The 22,425-nt window shown below is 43.9% G+C and overlaps 1 protein-coding gene across 1 annotated transcript in view; it reads right to left on the reverse strand.

Moving 5' to 3' along the window:
• Positions 1-6,219: 6,219 nt before the first annotated feature.
• The window catches only part of PAPPA (pappalysin 1), a gene marked incomplete at its 5' end in the record, with an annotated part of 136,923 nt that continues 120,717 nt past the window's right edge, over positions 6,220-22,425 (reverse strand). The window contains 2 exons of the mRNA XM_081339776.1: positions 6,220-7,729; positions 11,815-11,913. Coding sequence (XP_081195902.1) covers positions 7,622-7,729; positions 11,815-11,913 — 207 coding nt within the window. The 3' untranslated portion in view covers positions 6,220-7,621. The remainder of the gene's footprint in view (positions 7,730-11,814; positions 11,914-22,425) is intronic.

Raw genomic sequence — 22,425 nt, forward strand, 5'->3', positions numbered from 1 at the left:
TTTTATACATGTGTGTGTGTGTGTGTGTGTGTGTGTGTGATATGTTAACTCTTAGATTACCTTGCTAGGCCCCAAACATGGGGCAAATCTTTATTTCCTGTTTTCAGCCTTATCTCAAAGGCCATCGAACAGGCTGTAGTCACACCGGACAGTTCATATATTTGTGTAAATTACTAATTCTTTGTTAGTAATTTACACAAATATATATATATATATATATATATATATATATATATATATATATATATATGTGTGTGTGTGTGTGTGTGTGTGTGTGTGTGTGTGTGTGTGTGTGTGTACATTTTTAATATATATATATAGACTATTTAGATTACCTTGCTAAGCCCCAAACATGGGACAAATCTTTATTTCCTGTTTCGGCCTAACCGAAGGCCATCGACAGGCAGTAGTCACAACAGTGACAGCTCATATTTGTGTAAATTTTTGATTGCTAACAAAGAATTAAAGGGAGACTGATATGCATGTCAAACTTATTTGTTTTCATCAGTCATATATATGTATATATATATATATCTTGTATCCTGTATTCTTATTCTTATTGCCCTGTACACCGCCCTGAGTCCTTCGGGAGAAGGGCGGTATATAAATCAAATAAATAAATTATATACACACACACACACACACACACACACACACACACACATATATATGGCGGGTCGAATCCCCGAGTGCCGCGTAGCAGAGTGAGCGCCTGTTACTTATCCCAGCTTCTGCCAACCTAGCAGTTCGAAAGCACGTAAAAATGCAAGTAGAAAAATAGGGACCACTCCGGTGGGAAGGTAACAGCGTTCCGTGCGTCTTTGGCGTCTAGTCATGCCGGCCACATGACCACGGAGACGTCCTCGGACAAGCGCTGGCTCTTCGGCTTTGAAACGGAGATGAGCACCGGCCCCTAGAGTCGGAAACGACTAGCACGCATGTGCGGGGGAACCTTTACCTTTTATATATAATATTTCCATTTGCAGAAATAAGATGGCAACCCTCGCTGAGAGAGAACAAGAGGGATTTCATAAACTTGGGTGTCGTGATACGGTTTTCTGCCCCTCCGCCCCGGTTTGCCTGATTTATAAGCCAGGGCCGCCGATGCGTTTAGCAGGTGAAATTAATCCATCGAAATCCGCGGGGATTAAAGTTCAGAGGGAATTTGGGAGTCTTTATGGGCCCACTTGTCCCAGCTTATTCCCCAGCAACGGGATGCTTTTAAAAAAGGGCAAGGTTTTAATGCCAACCAATTAATTCATAACAGTTCTCAGTTCTCTCTCTGTGAGCCCTCCCTTGTTTGTTTGTTTAAAAAAGTTGAATTGGCTTGGCTTCGCTTGCTGGACGGTCGTAAAAGGGGAAGTCACAGGACATCGCAACCGTCGTAAACACGAGCCAGTTGCCAAGCGGCTGAATTTTCATCACGTGACCACCTGTCTGAGACGGTATAGGTTCTGCTGCTTGAGCAGGGGGCTGGACTAGAAGACCTCCAAGGTCCCTTTCAGCTATGTTCTAACTTCAAACGGTCACGACAGGAACTTGCAAGTTGAGGACTACTTGCAACAGAGAGGGACCTTAGAGGCCTTCTAGTCCAACCCCTTGCTTAAGTAGGAGATTCTAGATCAGATCTGGGCATTCTGTAGCCCATGGGCCACATCCAGCTCTTTGGCTGTCTCTGTCTGGACCACGGCGGTTGACCCAACTCATTGCAAAGAGTCAAAATAATCCAAAGATGCAGACATAATAATAATAATAATAATAATAATAATAATAATAATAATAATAATAATAATAATAATAATAATAATAATAATAATGTCCAGTACAGATCTTTCTAACAGAAGTGTATATCATTGTTGTCTCCCGAAAAAAAATCATCATGCTGAACCAAACGACGCGCAGGATGTTATATACAAAACCACACACTGTTGCGTATCGGTGAATACAAGGTATTATATTTATATAATATAGAACTTTAACATACAGGAAGAGACAATGGGAAAAATAGTTCCGAGATATATTGACAGTATTTTTTTTAACAAATCAAAAAAAAAAAAAAATAGCCAGTTACTTTTTTAAAAAATAAAAAATAAAAAATAAAAGGCAGGGAGGAACTTATTTTTTTTAAAAAAAACAAAACAAAAAAAACACCAACCGGACCAGATTAAAAAAAATTAGAAAAACAACCTGAACAGAATATAGACAAACTTCAGGATCAAACCTCCCCACCCCGGAACCTGTATGAAACAATAACAATAATTATAATAATAAATTAGATGAACCGTCGTGTAAATATAATTTTTAAAAATGACCATCTTAATAAATAAGCTTTTTTTTTTTTTTTACTATTTACATCTTTATATATTGCTTGGAAGATTTAAATTAGATTTGTTAAAAACGAATGAATGCAGCAACAAAACAATTTTTTTTTCTTTTTTCTTTTTTAAAAAAAAGGGGGGGTGAACCCCCCAACAAACCAGAGCAGCAAACTTTACAGGCATGAGGTACAGATGTAAGATTTTAAACTGTGGTTTTCTTCTCTTTTCTTTTCTTTCTTTCTTTCTCTTTTTTTTCTTTTCTTTTTTTTTTTGCTTTGCCTATCTCCTCTTCCTTCCCCTCCCTTATCTCTTCCTTTCTCTCCTTTTGTTTAATACAGTAGACCAGTAAAAAATCTTTTATGAAAAACAGTTGCAGTTATGGGAGATTTGAAGCCCATCGGTGGATGCTGGCTGGCATGGAATGTGTGTTGGAACACAACTTTTGTGACCGAAAGTCCAACAGTAACCATTTTAACTATAACAGAAATAAATAATAATTAAAAAAAAAAGAAGAAGATACAATAGGGTAATAAGAAGCCCTGGGTGCTCTCTGAGCTTGCTGGTTTTCGGGCAGACGTTTCGTGACCCAGCTAGGTAACATCATCAGTACTAGAAGGGGGTGAGGTTTACAGAGAGGAGGAGGAGGAGGAGGAAGAACAACAACAACAACAACAACAACTGTGGGGTCCTTGGTGCTCTCTGAGCTTGGTTGTTTTCTTGCAGACCTTTCATGACTCCAATAGGTAACATCATCCGTGCAAACCTCACCCCCTTCTAGCACTGATGATGTTCCCTAGTTGGGTCATGAAACGTCTGCAAGAAAGCCATCCAGCTCAGAGAGCACCAAGCACCCCACAGTCCCCCTCCTCCTCCTCCTCTTCCTCCTCCTCCTCCCTTCTGGCACTGATGATGTTGCCTAGTTGGGTCATGAAACGTCTGCAAGAGAACCACCCAGCTCAGAGAGCACCAAGGATCCCTCATGTCAACCCTGAGCTACAAATATTCTCCTTTATCAATAGGGTAATATCCATATGAAGGAATGCTTGGTAGTACAAGTATTATACATATATAGATAGATATTTCATTAGAAGAGGATTCTGTTGGCTTGGCCTGTGGATCATCTTACCTAATCCCTTTGTCTTGAATTTAGCAACCAAAGGGCCGGGGAAAAAAAAATGAGGTCTCCCGTGTTCCCCTTGTGTGTGTGTGTGTGTGTGTGTGTGTGTGTGTGCTCTAAAAGAAGTCAGTCTCCCTCTGTCATTGCTGTCAAAAAGGACATTTCGGGACAAGCCGTGTCCCGTTCCTCTTCACTTGCCTTCCTCTAATTGCTGGTAGAGATTTATTTTTTTAAAAAAAAAATCACCTCCTTTTGAACCCACCACCCTCAATTTTCAGCAAAGGCGGAGGCCGTGCTGAAAATGTTCAACTATAGGCAGAAGACAGGATTGGGGAAAAAAAAAACAAAAAACGGATCGGCAGCCAACTAGCCTGGCTGGAGACCTAACTGACCCCCTTGATGAAAAGGTGGTCAGGAAACATCTCTCCTTGGCCTCCAAGAAAGTGGACCGATGTTGCCATTTATTTATCACATCCATTGTTTAATTCTTTCTTTAAAATTTTGTACTTTTATGTTTTTTTAATTTTTTTATTGTTGTGAGCCGCCCTGAGTCCTTGGGGAGAAGGGCGGCATATAAATTTAATAAATCTAAATCTAAATTTACATGGGAGAGGAAACGGAACCTCGTTCTTTCTTGCCATGGGTCCTTCCTCCCCGGGAGAAGAAAGTTCTCATCAGCACCTTTGGTCTTTACGGGGAAGAGGGAGCTAGTCCTGGTGATGAGAGCGTTGTTGGCCACAGTCAACTGCACACTGGTACTTTCAACTGCACACTGGGCTTTCCCACTGGGCTTCCAGGTGTGAGTTTGGCCCAGACTTAACCTCTCTGTTGTCTATCCCAAAGCTGCCTTGGGTTCTTCAGCCCCGATGTTGGAGTGGCTGAAGAACCATGGTTGAAACATCAGGAAGATGCTTCTCACGGTTAAGAGGCCTTTGACGATGACCTCAACAAGCCTCAGGGTCTCTTTGAATTGACCCTTTTGTGCATCTCCAGATGCTGGTCCCCAATCCTGAGGCTAGATGAGAGCTTTCTAAGCTACTTCTTTGAGTAGACCACAGGTCCTCAGAAGCGGTCCTTGGGCACCGCTTCTCCTGTGTGATCAGGTGAAGATGATCCTGCCCAAAGATGATGAAGATGATGACAACTGTAATCTTGGTTAACGATTACAATGGGGTGATCTTAGTTATGCTTTGTAGACTTCTCTTTAAAAAAAAAACAAAAAAAAAACCCTCTGCAGTTGGACTATCTGTGAAATACAGATAAACATATATACAGTCCGTAACAAATATGGGGTGGAGAAGCTACAAATACAAATGTTTTAAAAAGCATCTATTCCACCCATATTCACAAGACACGGGGTGCCAGTTGCTAAGGAAGGTAACCCTTGTTATCTAAGCAACAATGCAAGGAAGGAAGGAAGGAAGGAAGGAAGGAAGGAAGGAAGGAAGGAAGGAAGGAAGGAAAAGAAAGAAAGAAAGAAAGAAAGAAAGAAAGAAAGAAAGAAAGAAAGAAAGAAAGAAAGAAAGAAAGAAAGAAAGAAGAAAAAGAAAGAAAGAGAAAGAGAAAGAAAATTCAATCATGGGTTGGATCTTCGCCACCTTCTCGGACTTGCTTCCATAACTCTCCTGGAGTGTGCAACACACAGCTTCCATCACATTGCAAAGCTTGCGTAATTTTAGAGAGTGTTGCACTTTGGGGGCCCACAAAATGTTGGAAACCCCCCACCCCCACTTAATTTGCAAGCCCGTTCCATCTAGCTACTTCCATTTAGGTACCCAGGGACCTCCGAAGAGCCTTGCAGATGGAGATGGCCTGCAACTTGGAGCAGCCGTGGTCAATGACAAGGAATGTTGGTAGTTGTAGGCCAGCAACATCTGGAGGAATTCAAGCTCCTCCATCCTTTTTCTTTTTCTTTTTCCCCAGCTGGCAGAAATGGACGTTTCATTTAAAACACCGCAGCGGATCTGATATTTCTCATCTGTCCTGTCTTGGCCCAGCACCAACCCATTTCTTTGCCGGACAAACGTTGATGGATATTTTCTCTCCCCTTCAGATGTTCCTCAAATCAGTTGCAGTTGCAATTTGTAGGCAAAGGGGAAAATAATAATAATAATAAAAAAACCTGAAGCCCCCAACTTTAAACCTTTTCCCCTCCTCTTCCTTCCTTCCTTCCTTCCTTCCAACTTCAAATGAAACACAGGTAAAACCTAAAACGAACTGACCAATATAACCGAAGGACACCATGACAGAGGTAGCTGAAGCCTGCTTCCAATGGACCCTCACAGACTGAGATGGACCTCGGGTGGGGGGAGGGAGGAGGAAGAGGAAGAGGAAGAGGAGGAGGGGGGGGCAGTTCCCCAACCTGAATTTTTTTGGCAGAGACGGAAGAAATGGGGAAACACCTTCAAAGCATCCGTTCTTTTAGCCATGGACAAAAGTGATCCAGACATCTAATCCCCTGAAACACTTTACCCCAGGCTCACTGTTGTTTTGCCATTTAATGCATAACACCCTGCAAATCATCATCATCATCATCATCATCATCATCATCATCATCATCATCTCGGATTCGGGTCTAAGAAACCGAGTAACTCTATGCAGATGCTATTGCCGGAGCAATTATTTTGAAAGCTAAAGCGAGGAAAGGAATTAAAACCAGGGCTGTCCGACCTTGGTGACTTTTAAGACTTGTGGACTTCAACTCCCAGCATTCCAGGCTGACTGGGGAATTCTGGGAGTTGAGGTCTACGGGTCTTAAAAGTCACCAAAGTTGGACAGCCCTGATCCAATCGTAGGAAATACGGGCCAAGAAAGGAGGAACTGTCGTCGAGTAGGAATAGGTTGTGTCCCTTGGCCCTCATGTCTACTGAATAAAAAGCTCTTCAGGTTGGGGAGTGCCCCAGTTTCTTCCCCAGGGAACAAAAACACACACAACACACACAACACACACAAAGGGGAGGCAAACAGCCAAGGAGGATTTGGAAAGGCAGGCAGTCGATGAAAGCAATTTTAAGGCAGACTGTCTGGTGATTTGGAAGGTTGAACATCACCCTGTTCCTGACACGGGAAGGGAAATTTGGTTGACTGAGAAAAATCTAGCAGCAGCAGAATTAGCAGCACGGCGGATTGGAGATTTGGTTGACCCTCTTTGTCACCTTCTCCTCCGTTCCCCGGGGAGCAACGCGGAGCAGGTAGCAGCTTCTGCCCTCCTGGCACTCAGCCCTCTGGCCACAGGTGTGTCCTTCCACAAGAGTTGGCCGGGTCTTGAGAAGGCCTCTCTCCTTGCTCTCTGGCGGTTGCAACGACCTCTCTCGATGTAGAGAGGGGATCCACGTTCAGACCAAGTGGAACTTGGCTTGGCCAACGAGATCCAGTCTTCTCTGGAAAAAAAAAGGCTTGAGGGCGGTGAACATTTGCTGAGGGCACCAAAGTTGAACTCCTTCCTCTTCCTCAAGCAAACCCTCTTTCTTTCTTTCTTTCTTTCTTTCTTTCTTTCTTTCTTTCTTTCTTTCTTTCTTTCTTTCTTTCTTTCTTTCTTTCTTTCTTTCTTTCTTTCTTTCTCTCTTTCTCTCTCTCTCTCTCATGCTCTTTCTGTCCCCCCCTTCCTCCCTCCCCTAGTTTCTCTCTATAAATATTAGGTGTACATTGATATATGGCTTGTTTCTTGCCGTAATCTGGATCCAGGAAGCAGAAAATTGAACAGTTGACCCCCAAAGATGTACAAAACCAAATCTAAAAACCAATGACACGGTTCCGACGAGATGGACGCGGTATTGAGTAAATGCATGCTTTTTTTTTCTTCCCCAAACCCCAGCCCGGCCCACAAGCCGCCCCTGGAAAGTCCCATTTCTTGCGGTCTTGCTTGCTTTTCGCGAGTTAAGGTACAATTAATACAAGTATCCGGCTCGCCACCTTTTCCCCTCCGCCAGAGTTTTCCGGGGCCCTGCTCGGGCAAAAGGAATGGAAAGCAGAACCGGTTGAAAGTCTAAACGTAACTGGCGCAGAAACGTCACCGGGGTGGTGGTGGTGGAGGAGGAGGAGGAGGAGGAGGAGGGGTGGGTTTCAGAGTTTGAGCAGCTTGTTAGGAAATAATACTGATAAAACGAGAGGCAGGATGGCGCGTCTCCTTGCCTGCGGCTGGAGGGAAAGGTGTCTCTCCATCGACTGGGCCTCTTAGCACTTGGCCTTACGTGAAGTTGAAGCCATGTTGGTCCCGCTGATTGTGCTCTGGAGCAGTGGGATCCAAACAGGCACAATCTCCTTGCAGGTCGCAAGACATGGGGAACGGGATGACCTGTAACAGAAGAACAGAGTTGGAAGGGACCTTGCGGGGTGGTGGGTGGTGGTCTTCTAGTCCAAACCCCTGCTCAGGCAGGAAAGAGAGCTTGGAGATGATTTGGGATTGTTTTATTTCTGGACCCTCCTCCATCCTTCACTCATTCGTTCATCTCTCTCTCCCCCTCTCCCTCTCCTTAGTTCCAGGTTGGTTCTCTCCTTGGTTAGTTTCCATCCATTGCTTCTTGAGAATAGGTTGACCCCTCTCCTTTGGGGTAAGCCCTTAGATATTTGAACATTGCTGTCGTGTCACCCCCCCCCCAGTCCTCCTTTTCATTGTACTAGACCAGGGTTCTTCAAACGTGGCCCCTTTGATGACATGTGGACTTCAACTCCCAGAACTCCTCAGCCAGGCACGCTGGTTGAGGAATTCTGGGAGTTGAAGTCCATGAACAGGGGTCTTCAAACTTGGCCCTTTGATGACTTGTGGACTTCTACTCCCCGGATTCCTCAGCCAGGCACACTGGTTGAGGAATTCTGGGAGTTGAAGTCCATAAACAGAGGTCTTCCAACTTGGCCCTTTGATGACATGTGGACTTCAACTCCCAGAATTCCTCAGCCAGGCGTGCCTGGCTGAGGAATTCTGGGAGTTGAAGTCTACGTCATGAAAGGGCCACGTTTGAAGGCCCCTGGACTAGACCTACCCAGTTCCAGCAATATGTTATAATCTCCTGTCCCCTAATCATCTTTGCTGCTTCTTTCTCTTTCTAGAATCTCAACATCTCTCTCTATATTACACTCTCTCTCTCTCTCTCTCTCTCTCTCTCTCTCTCTCTCTCTCTCTCTCTCTCTCTCTCTCTCTCTCTCTCTCTCTGGTGGCAACAAGAGGGATGTGTATTGACTTTATTCGCCCAGCTGTAGTTGGCCAATGGACAGCAGGCTCAGACCACTTTTAAGGAGGTAAGCTGAATTTCAGGGCACCTCCCTGGAAATTTAATACATTGGCGCTCCTCCAGAAGGAGGCTGGGAACTCAACTTGAACGCCTGGTGAGAGGCCTCCGTCAGACAATTCCAGAGGCTGCTCCATGTGAAACACATTCTACTAACCCAGCCAGGGGAGGTTCAAGGTTTATCAAGGGCTGCTTTAGCAGAAGGAAGCCGATTTCGAAAGGTTGCATCAGGAAAGGGTGGGGAGCCAGGTGACGGTGGCGAGCTGATGTCTTTTCCCATCTGCACCGCCAGAGTTAATGGCTTAATTCCCCTCCCTTGCTGGCCAATGCCACAACCAGTTCACCCTTTTTTCTTTCTTTTTTTTAAATTCAGCACATGCAATCTATCCCTGCTGACACCCCAAATTTTTCCTTCTAGGGCAATTTAAACAAAGAAAGAAAGAAAAAAAAATCTACCAGCTTCTCCTGTGACATCCACAGGGGATTCTGGAAATAGAGAAGGTATTTATAGATACACTTCCATCCCCAGCCAATCCCCCTGCGTGCATCCCACCTGCTTCTCTGCCACATTGACTTGACACCCAAGTTGTGCAAAGAAAGGGATGGGCCAAATCCATCTTCCTAGCCTGACAGTTTCCTCTTCCACCCAGAATTTGATGGAAGCTCAAATCATTCATCTCTGGGTCTGGCCTCCAACAAGCAGGACAGGGTTTTTATTTGGGAACTGCAAGGTATTTCAGACTTATTGCTGCAAGAGAGAGAATAGAATAGAATAGAATAGAATAGAATAGAATAGAATAGAATAGAATAGAATAGAATAGAATAGAATAGAATAGAATAGAATAGGAATTAGAATAGAATAGAATAGAATAGGAATTAGAATAGAATAGAATAGAATAGAATAGAATAGAATAGAATAGAATAGAATAGAATAGAATAGAATAGAATAGAATAGAATAGAATAGAATAGAATTAGATTATAGAATGGAATAGAATAGAATAATAGAGAAGAGAGAATAGAATAGAATAGAATAGAATAGAATAGAATAGAATAGAATAGAATAGAATAGAATTAGAACAGAATATAGAATAGAATAGAAAATAGAATTAGAATTAGGAATAGAATAGAATAGAATTAGAATAGAATAGAGAATAGAATAGAATAGAGAACAGAATAGAATAGAATAGAATACAAAGAATAGAATAGAGAATAGAATAGAATAGAATAGAATAGAATAGAATAGAATAGAATAGAATAGAATAGAATAGAATAGAATAGAATAGAATAGAATAGAATTAGAACAGAATATAGAATAGAATAGAATAGAATAAAATATGAAATGGGATGGAATAGAATAGAATAGAATAGAATAGAATAGAATAGAATAGAATAGAATAGAATAGAATAGAATAGAATAGAATAGAATAGAAAATAGAATAGAATAGAAAATAGAATATAGAATAGAATTTGAATAGAATATAGAATAGAATTTGAATAGAATAAAATATGAAATGGGATGGAATAGAATAGAATAGAATAGAATAGAATAGAATAGAATAGAATAGAATAGAATAGAATAGAATAGAATAGAATAGAATAGAATTAGAACAGAATATAGAATAGAATAGAATAGAATAAAATATGAAATGGGATGGAATAGAATAGAATAGAATAGAATAGAATAGAATAGAATAGAATAGAATAGAATAGAATAGAATAGAATAGAATAGAAAATAGAATAGAATAGAATTTGAATAGAATATAGAATAGAATTTGAATAGAATATAGAATAGAATAGTCCAAATGTATTTGTCGGCTGTGCCGGCCAGATGGTTTTTGTTAATTTAATTTATAAACCTTAGCTAGGCTTTTAAAATTCCAAAGGAGCCGGAAACCAGCATCTTGTAAGAACTGCAGTTCAAAGGAGGCAGGTGGGCCTCATTGCATGCTCCGTTTTCCCTTCTGCTAGTTAGCCAGTCACTTATAAATAGATCCATTATACTTTCAGTGGAGACACGGACTTTAATTTGGTAGATAAAACCAGAATATCACAGAACAAGAGATTCAAGCTAGAAATGAGGGATTTTCTGAGGGCGAGAACAATCATCCCATGGAACAGAAGTTGCCTCCAGAGGTTGTGGGAGCTTCATCACTGGAAGCTTTCAAGAAGAGACTGGGCTGCCATCTGTCTGAAATGGTATAGGGTCTCCTGCTTGGGTGGGTGGGTGGGGGTTGGACTAGATGACCTCCAAGGTCCCTTCCAGCTCTGTTAGTCTATTCTTATCTGGGAGCTAGGTAAGTGTTAACAGAATAACACAGTTGGAAGGGACCTTGGAGGTCTTCTAGCCCAGGGATCTTCAAACCTGGCCCTTTGATGACTTCTGGACTTCAGCATGCTGGCTGAGGAATTCTGGGAGTTGAAGTCCACAAGTCATCAAAGGACCAGGTTTGAAGACCCCTGGTGTAAACCTTTTTTTTTTTTAAAAAGCTGGCAACTTTGAGATGGGTGGACTTCAATTCCCAGAATTCCTCAGCCAGGCACACTGGCTGAGGAATTCTGGGAGTTGAAGTCCACAAGTCATAAAAGGGCCAAGTTTGAAGACCCCCTGCTCTATGACATTTCAGACAAATGGTTGTCCATGTCTCTTTAAAAACTTGCAGTGTTGGAGCATTCACCACTTCTGGAAGCAGGTTGTTTCACTGATTAATTGTTCTGGCTGTCAGGAAGTTTCTCCTTAGTTCTAGGTTGCTTCTCTCCTTGGTTAGTTTCCACCCGTTGCTTCTTGCCCTGGCTTCAGAAGCTTGACTCCCTCTTCTTTGGGGCAACCCCTGAGATGTTGGAAGACTGCTATTTTGCCACCCCTAGTCCTTATCTTTATTACTGGAGCAAATTTAGGGCATTTCAGTTAAAAATTAAAGCTTGCTTGCCTGCCTTCTTAAGAATCTCTAATTTGTCTCTTCACCCCTCTGTTTTTACTACAGGAGAATCTACACAAAGGCTTTAAGAGGAGGGGAAGTCTTCCTGTTAAGAGAATCCCCAGTTTCCAGCGTTTTAATTGCAAAGGGGAAAACAGCAATCGCAATGGAAAGAAGAAGAACAAAAGAGATGACACCGCTTGGACTGATCCCAGGATGGCAAGAAGGCAACCTTACCTTCCTGGTCTTCACCGTTGACATGCAACAATCTCCATCATCGTAGTTGCAAAAGGCTCGGTTGTTGACCGGATCACAATAATTGTCTCCCCCAAAAGGCTGGAAAAGAAAAGAAAAGGAAAAAAAAGATGAGGACAATATCCACTTCCTTGTCAATTGAACATTGGGAATCGGCTACAATTGCCCAGCGTGAAGACTCTGGAGAATGAGAAGGAAGAGAAAGGAATCTTATTAGTGGACAATCCAGAACTGTTCCAATTAAGCTGCCTAGAGCAGGGGTCTTCAAACTTGGCCCTCTCATGACTTGTGGACTTCAACTCCCAGAATTCCACTGGCTGAGGAATTCTGGGAGTTGAAGTCCACAAGTCATGAAAGGGCCAAGTTTGAAGACCCCTAGCCTAGAGTTTGTTGTTGTTAGCTGCGAAGTCGTGTCCGACCCGTCGCGACCCCATGGACCATGTTCCTCCAGGCCTTCCTGTCCTCTACCATCTTCTGGAGTCCATTTAAGGTCACGCCTCCTGCTTCAGTGACTCCATCCAGCCACCTCCTTCTCTCTCGTCCCCTTCTTCTCTTGCCCTCAACCTTTCCCAGCATTAGGCTCTTCTCCAGGGAGTCCTTCCTTCTCATTAGGTGGCCAAAGTATTTCAGTTTTAGCTTTAGGATCTGGCCTTCTAAAGAGCAGCCTATTGTTACTCTGTTATTAATGATTTTTTAAAAAATTATTTATTGAATAATAACTGTCTTGCAGTACACCTGTGTGGGGGTAGGTTGGTTCTTGGGTAAGTCTTCCTATTTATCTCTTGTTTCAATTATTTCTGCAATTCCAGAGTAAAAAGGTAAACATTTCTTAGCCATTTATCTGTTAAGATCAGGGAGGTCCAAACTTAGCCCCTTTAAGACGTGCAGACTTCAACTCCCAGAATTATTCAGGCAACCATTCCACCTAGGGCATTCTTAAACATTCTGGGAGTTTAAGTCCACAAGTCTTAAAAGTAACCAAGTTTCAAGAACTACTCTGTTTATTGAACCATGTTGTGAGTTCTCTATGTTTGTATTTGTGTCTATATGTGACTAGCGATGTGGTGTATAAATAAAGGAAAAGATCAATTGCACCATATTTATTTCTGCTCATTCTTCTTTTACAAATCCAGTTAATATAGTTAATTTTGCACAAACAGAGCATTACATCGTCCTTGGCACAATGCCAAGGTCAAAGGCCCAAAGCTAGCCTTGGACTAGAAACAAAAGGTGATGTCGCCCTCTTTAGTGACGATGTCGTTCGAATGCAGCATTACATCATCCTTGGCACAGTGCCAAGGCAAAAGCCCTAGAAATAAAAGGTGATGTCGCCCTCTTTAGTGACGACGTCATTGAAATGCAGCATTACATCATCCTTGGCACAATGCCAAGGGAAAAGCCATAGAAATAAAAGATTATGTCGCCCTCTTTAGTGACGATGTCGTTCGAATGCAGCATTACATCATCCTTGGCACAATGCCAGGGCTTTGCCTAGAAATAAAAGGTGATGTCGCCCTCTTTAGTGACGATGTCGTTCGAATGCAGCATTACATCATCCTTGGCACAATGCCAGGGCTTTGGCTAAAAATAAAAGGTGATGTCGCCCTCTTTAGTGACGATGTCGTTCGAATGCAGCATTACATCATTCCTGGCACAATGCCAGGGCTTTGCCTAGAAATAAAAGGTGATGTCGCCCTCTTTAGTGACGATGTCGTTCGAATGCAGCATTACATCATTCCTGGCACAATACCAGGGCTTTGCCTAGAAATAAAAGGTGATGTCGCCCACTTTAGTGACGATGTCGTTCGAATGCAGCATTACATCATTCCTGCCACAATGCCAGGGCTTTCCCTAGAAATAAAAGGTGATGTCGCCCTCTTTAGTGACGATGTCGTTCGAATGCAGCATTACATCATACCTGGCACAATGCCAGGGCTTTGGCTAGAAATAAAAGGTGATGTCGCCCTCTTTAGTGACGATGTCGTTCGAATGCAGCATTACATCATTCCTGGCACAATGCCAGGGCTTTGCCTAGAAATAAAAGGTGATGTCGCCCTCTTTAGTGACGATGTCGTTCGAATGCAGCATTACATTATTCCTGGCACAATGCCAGGGCTTTGCCTAGAAATAAAAGGTGATGTCGCCCACTTTAGTGACGATGTCGTTCGAATGCAGCATTACATCATTCCTGGCACAATACCAGGGCTTTGCCTAGAAATAAAAGGTGATGTCGCCCACTTTAGTGACGATGTCGTTCGAATGCAGCATTACATCATTCCTGGCACAATGCCAGGGCTTTCCCTAGAAATAAAAGGTGATGTCGCCCTCTTTAGTGACGATGTCGTTCGAATGCAGCATTACATCATACCTGGCACAATGCCAGGGCTTTGCCTAGAAATAAAAGGTGATGTCGCCCACTTTAGTGACGATGTCATTGGAATGCAGCATTACATCATTCCTGGCACAATGCCAGGGCTTTGCATAGAAATAAAAGGTGATGTCTCCCACTTTAGTGACGATGTCGTTCGAATGCAGCATTACATCATTCCTGGCACAATGCCAGGGCTTTCCCTAGAAATAAAAGGTGATGTCGCCCTCTTTAGTGACGATGTCGTTCAAATGCAGCATTACATCATTCCTGGCACAATACCAGGGCTTTGCCTAGAAATAAAAGGTGATGTCGCCCACTTTAGTGACGATGTCATTGGAATGCAGCATTACATCATTCCTGGCACAATGCCAGGGCTTTGCATAGAAATAAAAGGTGATGTCGCCCACTTTAGTGACGATGTCGTTGGAATGCAGCATTACATCATTCCTGGCACAATGCCAGGGCTTTGCCTAGAAATAAAAGGTGATGTCGCCCTCTTTAGTGACGATGTCGTTCGAATGCAGCATTACATCATCCTTGGCACAATGCCAGGGCTTTGCCTAGAAATAAAAGGTGATGTCGCCCTCTTTAGTGACGATGTCGTTCGAATGCAGCATTACATCATCCTTGGCACAATGCCAGGGCTTTGCCTAGAAATAAAAGGTGATGTCGCCCTCTTTAGTGACGATGTCGTTCGAATGCAGCATTACATCATTCCTGGCACAATGCCAGGGCTTTGCCTAGAAATAAAAGGTGATGTCGCCCTCTTTAGTGACGATGTCGTTCGAATGCAGCATTACATCATCCTTGGCACAATGCCAGGGCTTTGGCTAAAAATAAAAGGTGATGTCGCCCTCTTTAGTGACGATGTCGTTCGAATGCAGCATTACATCATCCTTGGCACAATGCCAGGGCTTTGCCTAGAAATAAAAGGTGATGTCGCCCTCTTTAGTGACGATGTCGTTCGAATGCAGCATTACATCATTCCTGGCACAATGCCAGGGCTTTGCCTAGAAATAAAAGGTGATGTCGCCCTCTTTAGTGACGATGTCGTTCGAATGCAGCATTACATCATTCCTGGCACAATACCAGGGCTTTGCCTAGAAATAAAAGGTGATGTCGCCCACTTTAGTGACGATGTCGTTCGAATGCAGCATTACATCATTCCTGGCACAATGCCAGGGCTTTCCCTAGAAATAAAAGGTGATGTCGCCCTCTTTAGTGACGATGTCGTTCAAATGCAGCATTACATCATTCCTGGCACAATACCAGGGCTTTGCCTAGAAATAAAAGGTGATGTCACCCTCTTTAGTGACGACGTCATTGAAATGCAGCATTACATCATCCTTGGCACAATGCCAAGGGAAAAGCCATAGAAATAAAAGATTATGTCGCCCTCTTTAGTGACGATGTCGTTCGAATGCAGCATTACATCATCCTTGGCACAATGCCAGGGCTTTGCCTAGAAATAAAAGGTGATGTCGCCCTCTTTAGTGACGATGTCGTTCGAATGCAGCATTACATCATCCTTGGCACAATGCCAGGGCTTTGGCTAAAAATAAAAGGTGATGTCGCCCTCTTTAGTGACGATGTCGTTCGAATGCAGCATTACATCATTCCTGGCACAATGCCAGGGCTTTGCCTAGAAATAAAAGGTGATGTCGCCCTCTTTAGTGACGATGTCGTTCGAATGCAGCATTACATCATTCCTGGCACAATGCCAGGGCTTTGCCTAGAAATAAAAGGTGATGTCGCCCTCTTTAGTGACGATGTCGTTCGAATGCAGCATTACATCATTCCTGGCACAATACCAGGGCTTTGCCTAGAAATAAAAGGTGATGTCGCCCACTTTAGTGACGATGTCGTTCGAATGCAGCATTACATCATTCCTGCCACAATGCCAGGGCTTTCCCTAGAAATAAAAGGTGATGTCGCCCTCTTTAGTGACGATGTCGTTCGAATGCAGCATTACATCATTCCTGGCACAATACCAGGGCTTTGCCTAGAAATAAAAGGTGATGTCGCCCACTTTAGTGACGATGTCGTTCGAATGCAGCATTACATCATTCCTGGCACAATGCCAGGGCTTTCCCTAGAAATAAAAGGTGATGTCGCCCTCTTTAGTGACGATGTCGTTCGAATGCAGCATTACATCATACCTGGCACAATGCCAGGGCTTTGCCTAGAAATAAAAGGTGATGTCGCCCACTTTAGTGACGATGTCATTGGAATGCAGCATTACATCATTCCTGGCACAATGCCAGGGCTTTGCATAGAAATAAAAGGTGATGTCTCCCACTTTAGTGACGATGTCGTTCGAATGCAGCATTACATCATTCCTGGCACAATGCCAGGGCTTTGCCTAGAAATAAAAGGTGATGTCGCCCTCTTTAGTGACGATGTCGTTCGAATGCAGCATTACATCATCCTTGGCACAATGCCAGGGCTTTGCCTAGAAATAAAAGGTGATGTCGCCCTCTTTAGTGACGATGTCGTTCGAATGCAGCATTACATCATTCCTGGCACAATGCCAGGGCTTTGCCTAGAAATAAAAGGTGATGTCGCCCTCTTTAGTGACGATGTCGTTCGAATGCAGCATTACATCATCCTTGGCACAATGCCAGGGCTTTGGCTAAAAATAAAAGGTGATGTCGCCCTCTTTAGTGACGATGTCGTTCGAATGCAGCATTACATCATCCTTGGCACAATGCCAGGGCTTTGCCTAGAAATAAAAGGTGATGTCGCCCTCTTTAGTGACGATGTCTTTCGAATGCAGCATTACATCATTCCTGGCACAATGCCAGGGCTTTGCCTAGAAATAAAAGGTGATGTCGCCCTCTTTAGTGACGATGTCGTTCGAATGCAGCATTACATCATTCCTGGCACAATACCAGGGCTTTGCCTAGAAATAAAAGGTGATGTCGCCCACTTTAGTGACGATGTCGTTCGAATGCAGCATTACATCATTCCTGGCACAATGCCAGGGCTTTCCCTAGAAATAAAAGGTGATGTCGCCCTCTTTAGTGACGATGTCGTTCAAATGCAGCATTACATCATTCCTGGCACAATACCAGGGCTTTGCCTAGAAATAAAAGGTGATGTCGCCCTCTTTAGTGACGACGTCATTGAAATGCAGCATTACATCATCCTTGGCACAATGCCAAGGGAAAAGCCATAGAAATAAAAGATTATGTCGCCCTCTTTAGTGACGATGTCGTTCGAATGCAGCATTACATCATCCTTGGCACAATGCCAGGGCTTTGCCTAGAAATAAAAGGTGATGTCGCCCTCTTTAGTGACGATGTCGTTCGAATGCAGCATTACATCATCCTTGGCACAATGCCAGGGCTTTGGCTAAAAATAAAAGGTGATGTCGCCCTCTTTAGTGACGATGTTGTTCGAATGCAGCATTACATCATTCCTGGCACAATGCCAGGGCTTTGCCTAGAAATAAAAGGTGATGTCGCCCTCTTTAGTGACGATGTCGTTCGAATGCAGCATTACATCATTCCTGGCACAATACCAGGGCTTTGCCTAGAAATAAAAGGTGATGTCGCCCACTTTAGTGACGATGTCGTTCGAATGCAGCATTACATCATTCCTGGCACAATGCCAGGGCTTTCCCTAGAAATAAAAGGTGATGTCGCCCTCTTTAGTGACGATGTCGTTCAAATGCAGCATTACATCATTCCTGGCACAATGCCAGGGCTTTGCCTAGAAATAAAAGGTGATGTCGCCCTCTTTAGTGACGATGTCGTTCGAATGCAGCATTACATCATTCCTGGCACAATACCAGGGCTTTGCCTAGAAATAAAAGGTGATGTCTCCCACTTTAGTGACGATGTCGTTCGAATGCAGCATTACATCATTCCTGGCACAATGCCAGGGCTTTCCCTAGAAATAAAAGGTGATGTCGCCCTCTTTAGTGACGATGTCGTTCAAATGCAGCATTACATCATTCCAGGCACAATACCAGGGCTTTGCCTAGAAATAAAAGGTGATGTCGCCCACTTTAGTGACGATGTCATTGGAATGCAGCATTACATCATTCCTGGCACAATGCCAGGGCTTTGCATAGAAATAAAAGGTGATGTCGCCCACTTTAGTGACGATGTCGTTGGAATGCAGCATTACATCATTCCTGGCACAATGCCAGGGCTTTGCCTAGAAATAAAAGGTGATGTCGCCCTCTTTAGTGACGATGTCGTTCGAATGCAGCATTACATCATTCCTGGCACAATGCCAGGGCTTTGCCTAGAAATAAAAGGTGATGTCGCCCTCTTTAGTGACGATGTCGTTCGAATGCAGCATTACATCATCCTTGGCACAATGCCAGGGCTTTGCCTAGAAATAAAAGGTGATGTCGCCCTCTTTAGTGACGATGTCGTTCGAATGCAGCATTACATCATTCCTGGCACAATGCCAGGGCTTTGCCTAGAAATAAAAGGTGATGTCGCCCTCTTTAGTGACGATGTCGTTCGAATGCAGCATTACATCATTCCTGGCACAATGCCAGGGCTTTGCCTAGAAATAAAAGGTGATGTCGCCCTCTTTAGTGACGATGTCGTTCGAATGCAGCATTACATCATCCTTGGCACAATGCCAGGGCTTTGGCTAAAAATAAAAGGTGATGTCGCCCTCTTTAGTGACGATGTCGTTCGAATGCAGCATTACATCATCCTTGGCACAATGCCAGGGCTTTGCCTAGAAATAAAAGGTGATGTCGCCCTCTTTAGTGACGATGTCGTTCGAATGCAGCATTACATTATTCCTGGCACAATGCCAGGGCTTTGCCTAGAAATAAAAGGTGATGTCGCCCTCTTTAGTGACGATGTCGTTCGAATGCAGCATTACATCATTCCTGGCACAATACCAGGGCTTTGCCTAGAAATAAAAGGTGATGTCGCCCTCTTTAGTGACGATGTCGTTCGAATGCAGCATTACATCATTCCTGGCACAATACCAGGGCTTTGCCTAGAAATAAAAGGTGATGTCTCCCACTTTAGTGACGATGTCGTTCGAATGCAGCATTACATCATTCCTGGCACAATGCCAGGGCTTTCCCTAGAAATAAAAGGTGATGTCGCCCTCTTTAGTGACGATGTCGTTCAAATGCAGCATTACATCATTCCTGGCACAATACCAGGGCTTTGCCTAGAAATAAAAGGTGATGTCTCCCACTTTAGTGACGATGTCGTTCAAATGCAGCATTACATCATTCCTGGCACAATGCCAGGGCTTTGCATAGAAATAAAAGGTGATGTCGCCCACTTTAGTGACGATGTCGTTGGAATGCAGCATTACATCATTCCTGGCACAATGCCAGGGCTTTGCCTAGAAATAAAAGGTGATGTCGCCCTCTTTAGTGACGATGTCGTTCGAATGCAGCATTACATCATTCCTGGCACAATGCCAGGGCTTTGCCTAGAAATAAAAGGTGATGTCGCCCTCTTTAGTGACGATGTCGTTCGAATGCAGCATTACATCATCCTTGGCACAATGCCAGGGCTTTGCCTAGAAATAAAAGGTGATGTCGCCCTCTTTAGTAACGATGTCGTTGGAATGCAGCATTACATCATCCTTGGCACAATGCCAGGGCTTTGCCTAGAAATAAAAGGTGATGTCGCCCTCTTTAGTGACGATGTCGTTCGAATGCAGCATTACATCATTCCTGGCACAATGCCAGGGCTTTGCCTAGAAATAAAAGGTGATGTCGCCCTCTTTAGTGACGATGTCGTTCGAATGCAGCATTACATCATCCTTGGCACAATGCCAGGGCTTTGCCTAGAAATAAAAGGTGATGTCGCCCTCTTTAGTGACGATGTCGTTCGAATGCAGCATTACATCATCCTTGGCACAATGCCAGGGCTTTGGCTAAAAATAAAAGGTGATGTCGCCCTCTTTAGTGACGATGTCGTTCGAATGCAGCATTACATCATCCTTGGCACAATGCCAGGGCTTTGCCTAGAAATAAAAGGTGATGTCGCCCTCTTTAGTGACGATGTCGTTCGAATGCAGCATTACATCATCCTTGGCACAATGCCAGGGCTTTGCCTAGAAATAAAAGGTGATGTCGCCCACTTTAGTGACGATGTCGTTCGAATGCAGCATTACATCATTCCTGACACAATGCCAGGGCTTTGCCTAGAAATAAAAGGTGATGTCGCCCTCTTTAGTGACGATGTCGTTCGAATGCAGCATTACATCATCCTTGGCACAATGCCAGGGCTTTGCCTAGAAATAAAAGGTGATGTCGCCCTCTTTAGTGACGATGTCGTTCGAATGCAGCATTACATCATTCCTGGCACAATGCCAGGGCTTTGCCTAGAAATAAAAGGTGATGTCGCCCTCTTTAGTGACGATGTCGTTCAAATGCAGCATTACATCATTCCTGGCACAATGCCAGGGCTTTGCCTAGAAATAAAAGGTGATGTCGCCCTCTTTAGTGACGATGTCGTTCAAATGCAGCATTACATCATTCCTGGCACAATGCCAGGGCTTTGCCTAGAAATAAAAGTTGATGTCGCCCTCTTTAGTGACGACGTCATTGAAATGCAGCATTACATCATTCCTGGCACAATGCCAGGGCTTTGCCTAGAAATAAAAGGTGATGTCCCCCACTTTAGTGACGACGTCGTTCGAATGCAGCATTACATCATTCCTGGCACAATGCTAGGGCTTTGCCTAGAAATAAAAGGTGATGTCGCCCTCTTTAGTGACGATGTCGTTCGAATGCAGCATTACATCATTCCTGGCACAATGCCAGGGCTTTGCCTAGAAATAAAAGGTGATGTCGCCCTCTTTAGTGACGATGTCGTTCGAATGCAGCATTACATCATCCTTGGCACAATGCCAGGGCTTTGCCTAGAAATAAAAGGTGATGTCGCCCTCTTTAGTGACGACGTCATTGAAATGCAGCATTACATCAACCTTGGCACAATGCCAAGGGAAAAGCCCTTAAAAAAAAAGGTGATGTCGCCCTCTTTAGTGACGATGTGGTTGGAATGCAACATTACATCATCCTTGGCACAATGCCAGGGCTTCGCCTAGAAATAAAAGGTGATGTCGCCCTCTTTAGTGACGACGTCATTGAAATGCAGCATTACATAATGCCGCATTCCAATGACATCGCCCCTAAAGAGGGCGACATCACCTTTTATTTCCAATATTTTCACCTTGGCACCGTGCCAAGGACGACGTAATGCCTTATTCCAACGACATCGTCACTAAAGAGGGCGACATCACCTTTTATTTCCAGGTTTTCCCCTTGGCACCGTGCCAAGGACGATGTAATGCCTTATTCCAACGACATCGTCACTAAAGAGGGCGACATCACCTTTTATTTCCAGGTTTTCCCCTTGGCACCGTGCCAAGGACGACGTAATGCCTTATTCCAACGACATCGTCACTAAAGAGGGCGACATCACCTTTTATTTCCAGGTTTTCCCCTTGGCACCGTGCCAAGGACGACGTAATGCCTTATTCCAACGACATCGTCACTAAAGAGGGCGACATCACCTTTTATTTCCAGGTTTTCCCCTTGGCACCGTGCCAAGGACGATGTAATGCCTTATTACAATGACATCGCCCCTAAAGAGGGCGACATCACCTTTTATTTCCAATATTTTCACCTTGGCACCGTGCCAAGGACGACATAATGCCGCATTCCAATGACATCGTCACTAAAGAGGGCGACATCACCTTTTATTTGCAGGTTTTCCCCTTGGCACTGTGCCAAGGACGATGTAATGCCGCATTCCAATGACATCGCCCCTAAAGAGGGCGACATCACCTTTTATTTCCAATATTTTCACCTTGGCACCGTGCCAAGGATGACGTAATGCCTTATTCCAATGACATCGCCCTAAAGAGGGCGACATCACCTTTTATTTCCAGGTTTTCCCCTTGGCACCGTGCCAAGGACGACGTAATGCCTCATTCCAATGACATCGCCCCTAAAGAGGGCGACATCACCTTTTATTTCCAATATTTTCACCTTGGCACCGTGCCAAGGACGACGTAATGCCTTATTCCAATGACATCGCCCCTAAAGAGGGCGACATCACCTTTTATTTCCAATATTTTCACCTTGGCACTGTGCCAAGGACGATGTAATGCCGCATTCCAATGACATCGCCCCTAAAGAGGGCGACATCACCTTTTATTTCCAGGTTTTCCCCTTGGCACCGTGCCAAGGACGATGTAATGCCTTATTCCAATGA

The sequence above is a fragment of the Vipera berus genome (genome assembly GCF_964194415.1).
Source record: "Vipera berus genome assembly, chromosome: 15".
In the NCBI taxonomy this organism is placed as follows: domain Eukaryota; kingdom Metazoa; phylum Chordata; class Lepidosauria; order Squamata; family Viperidae; genus Vipera; species Vipera berus.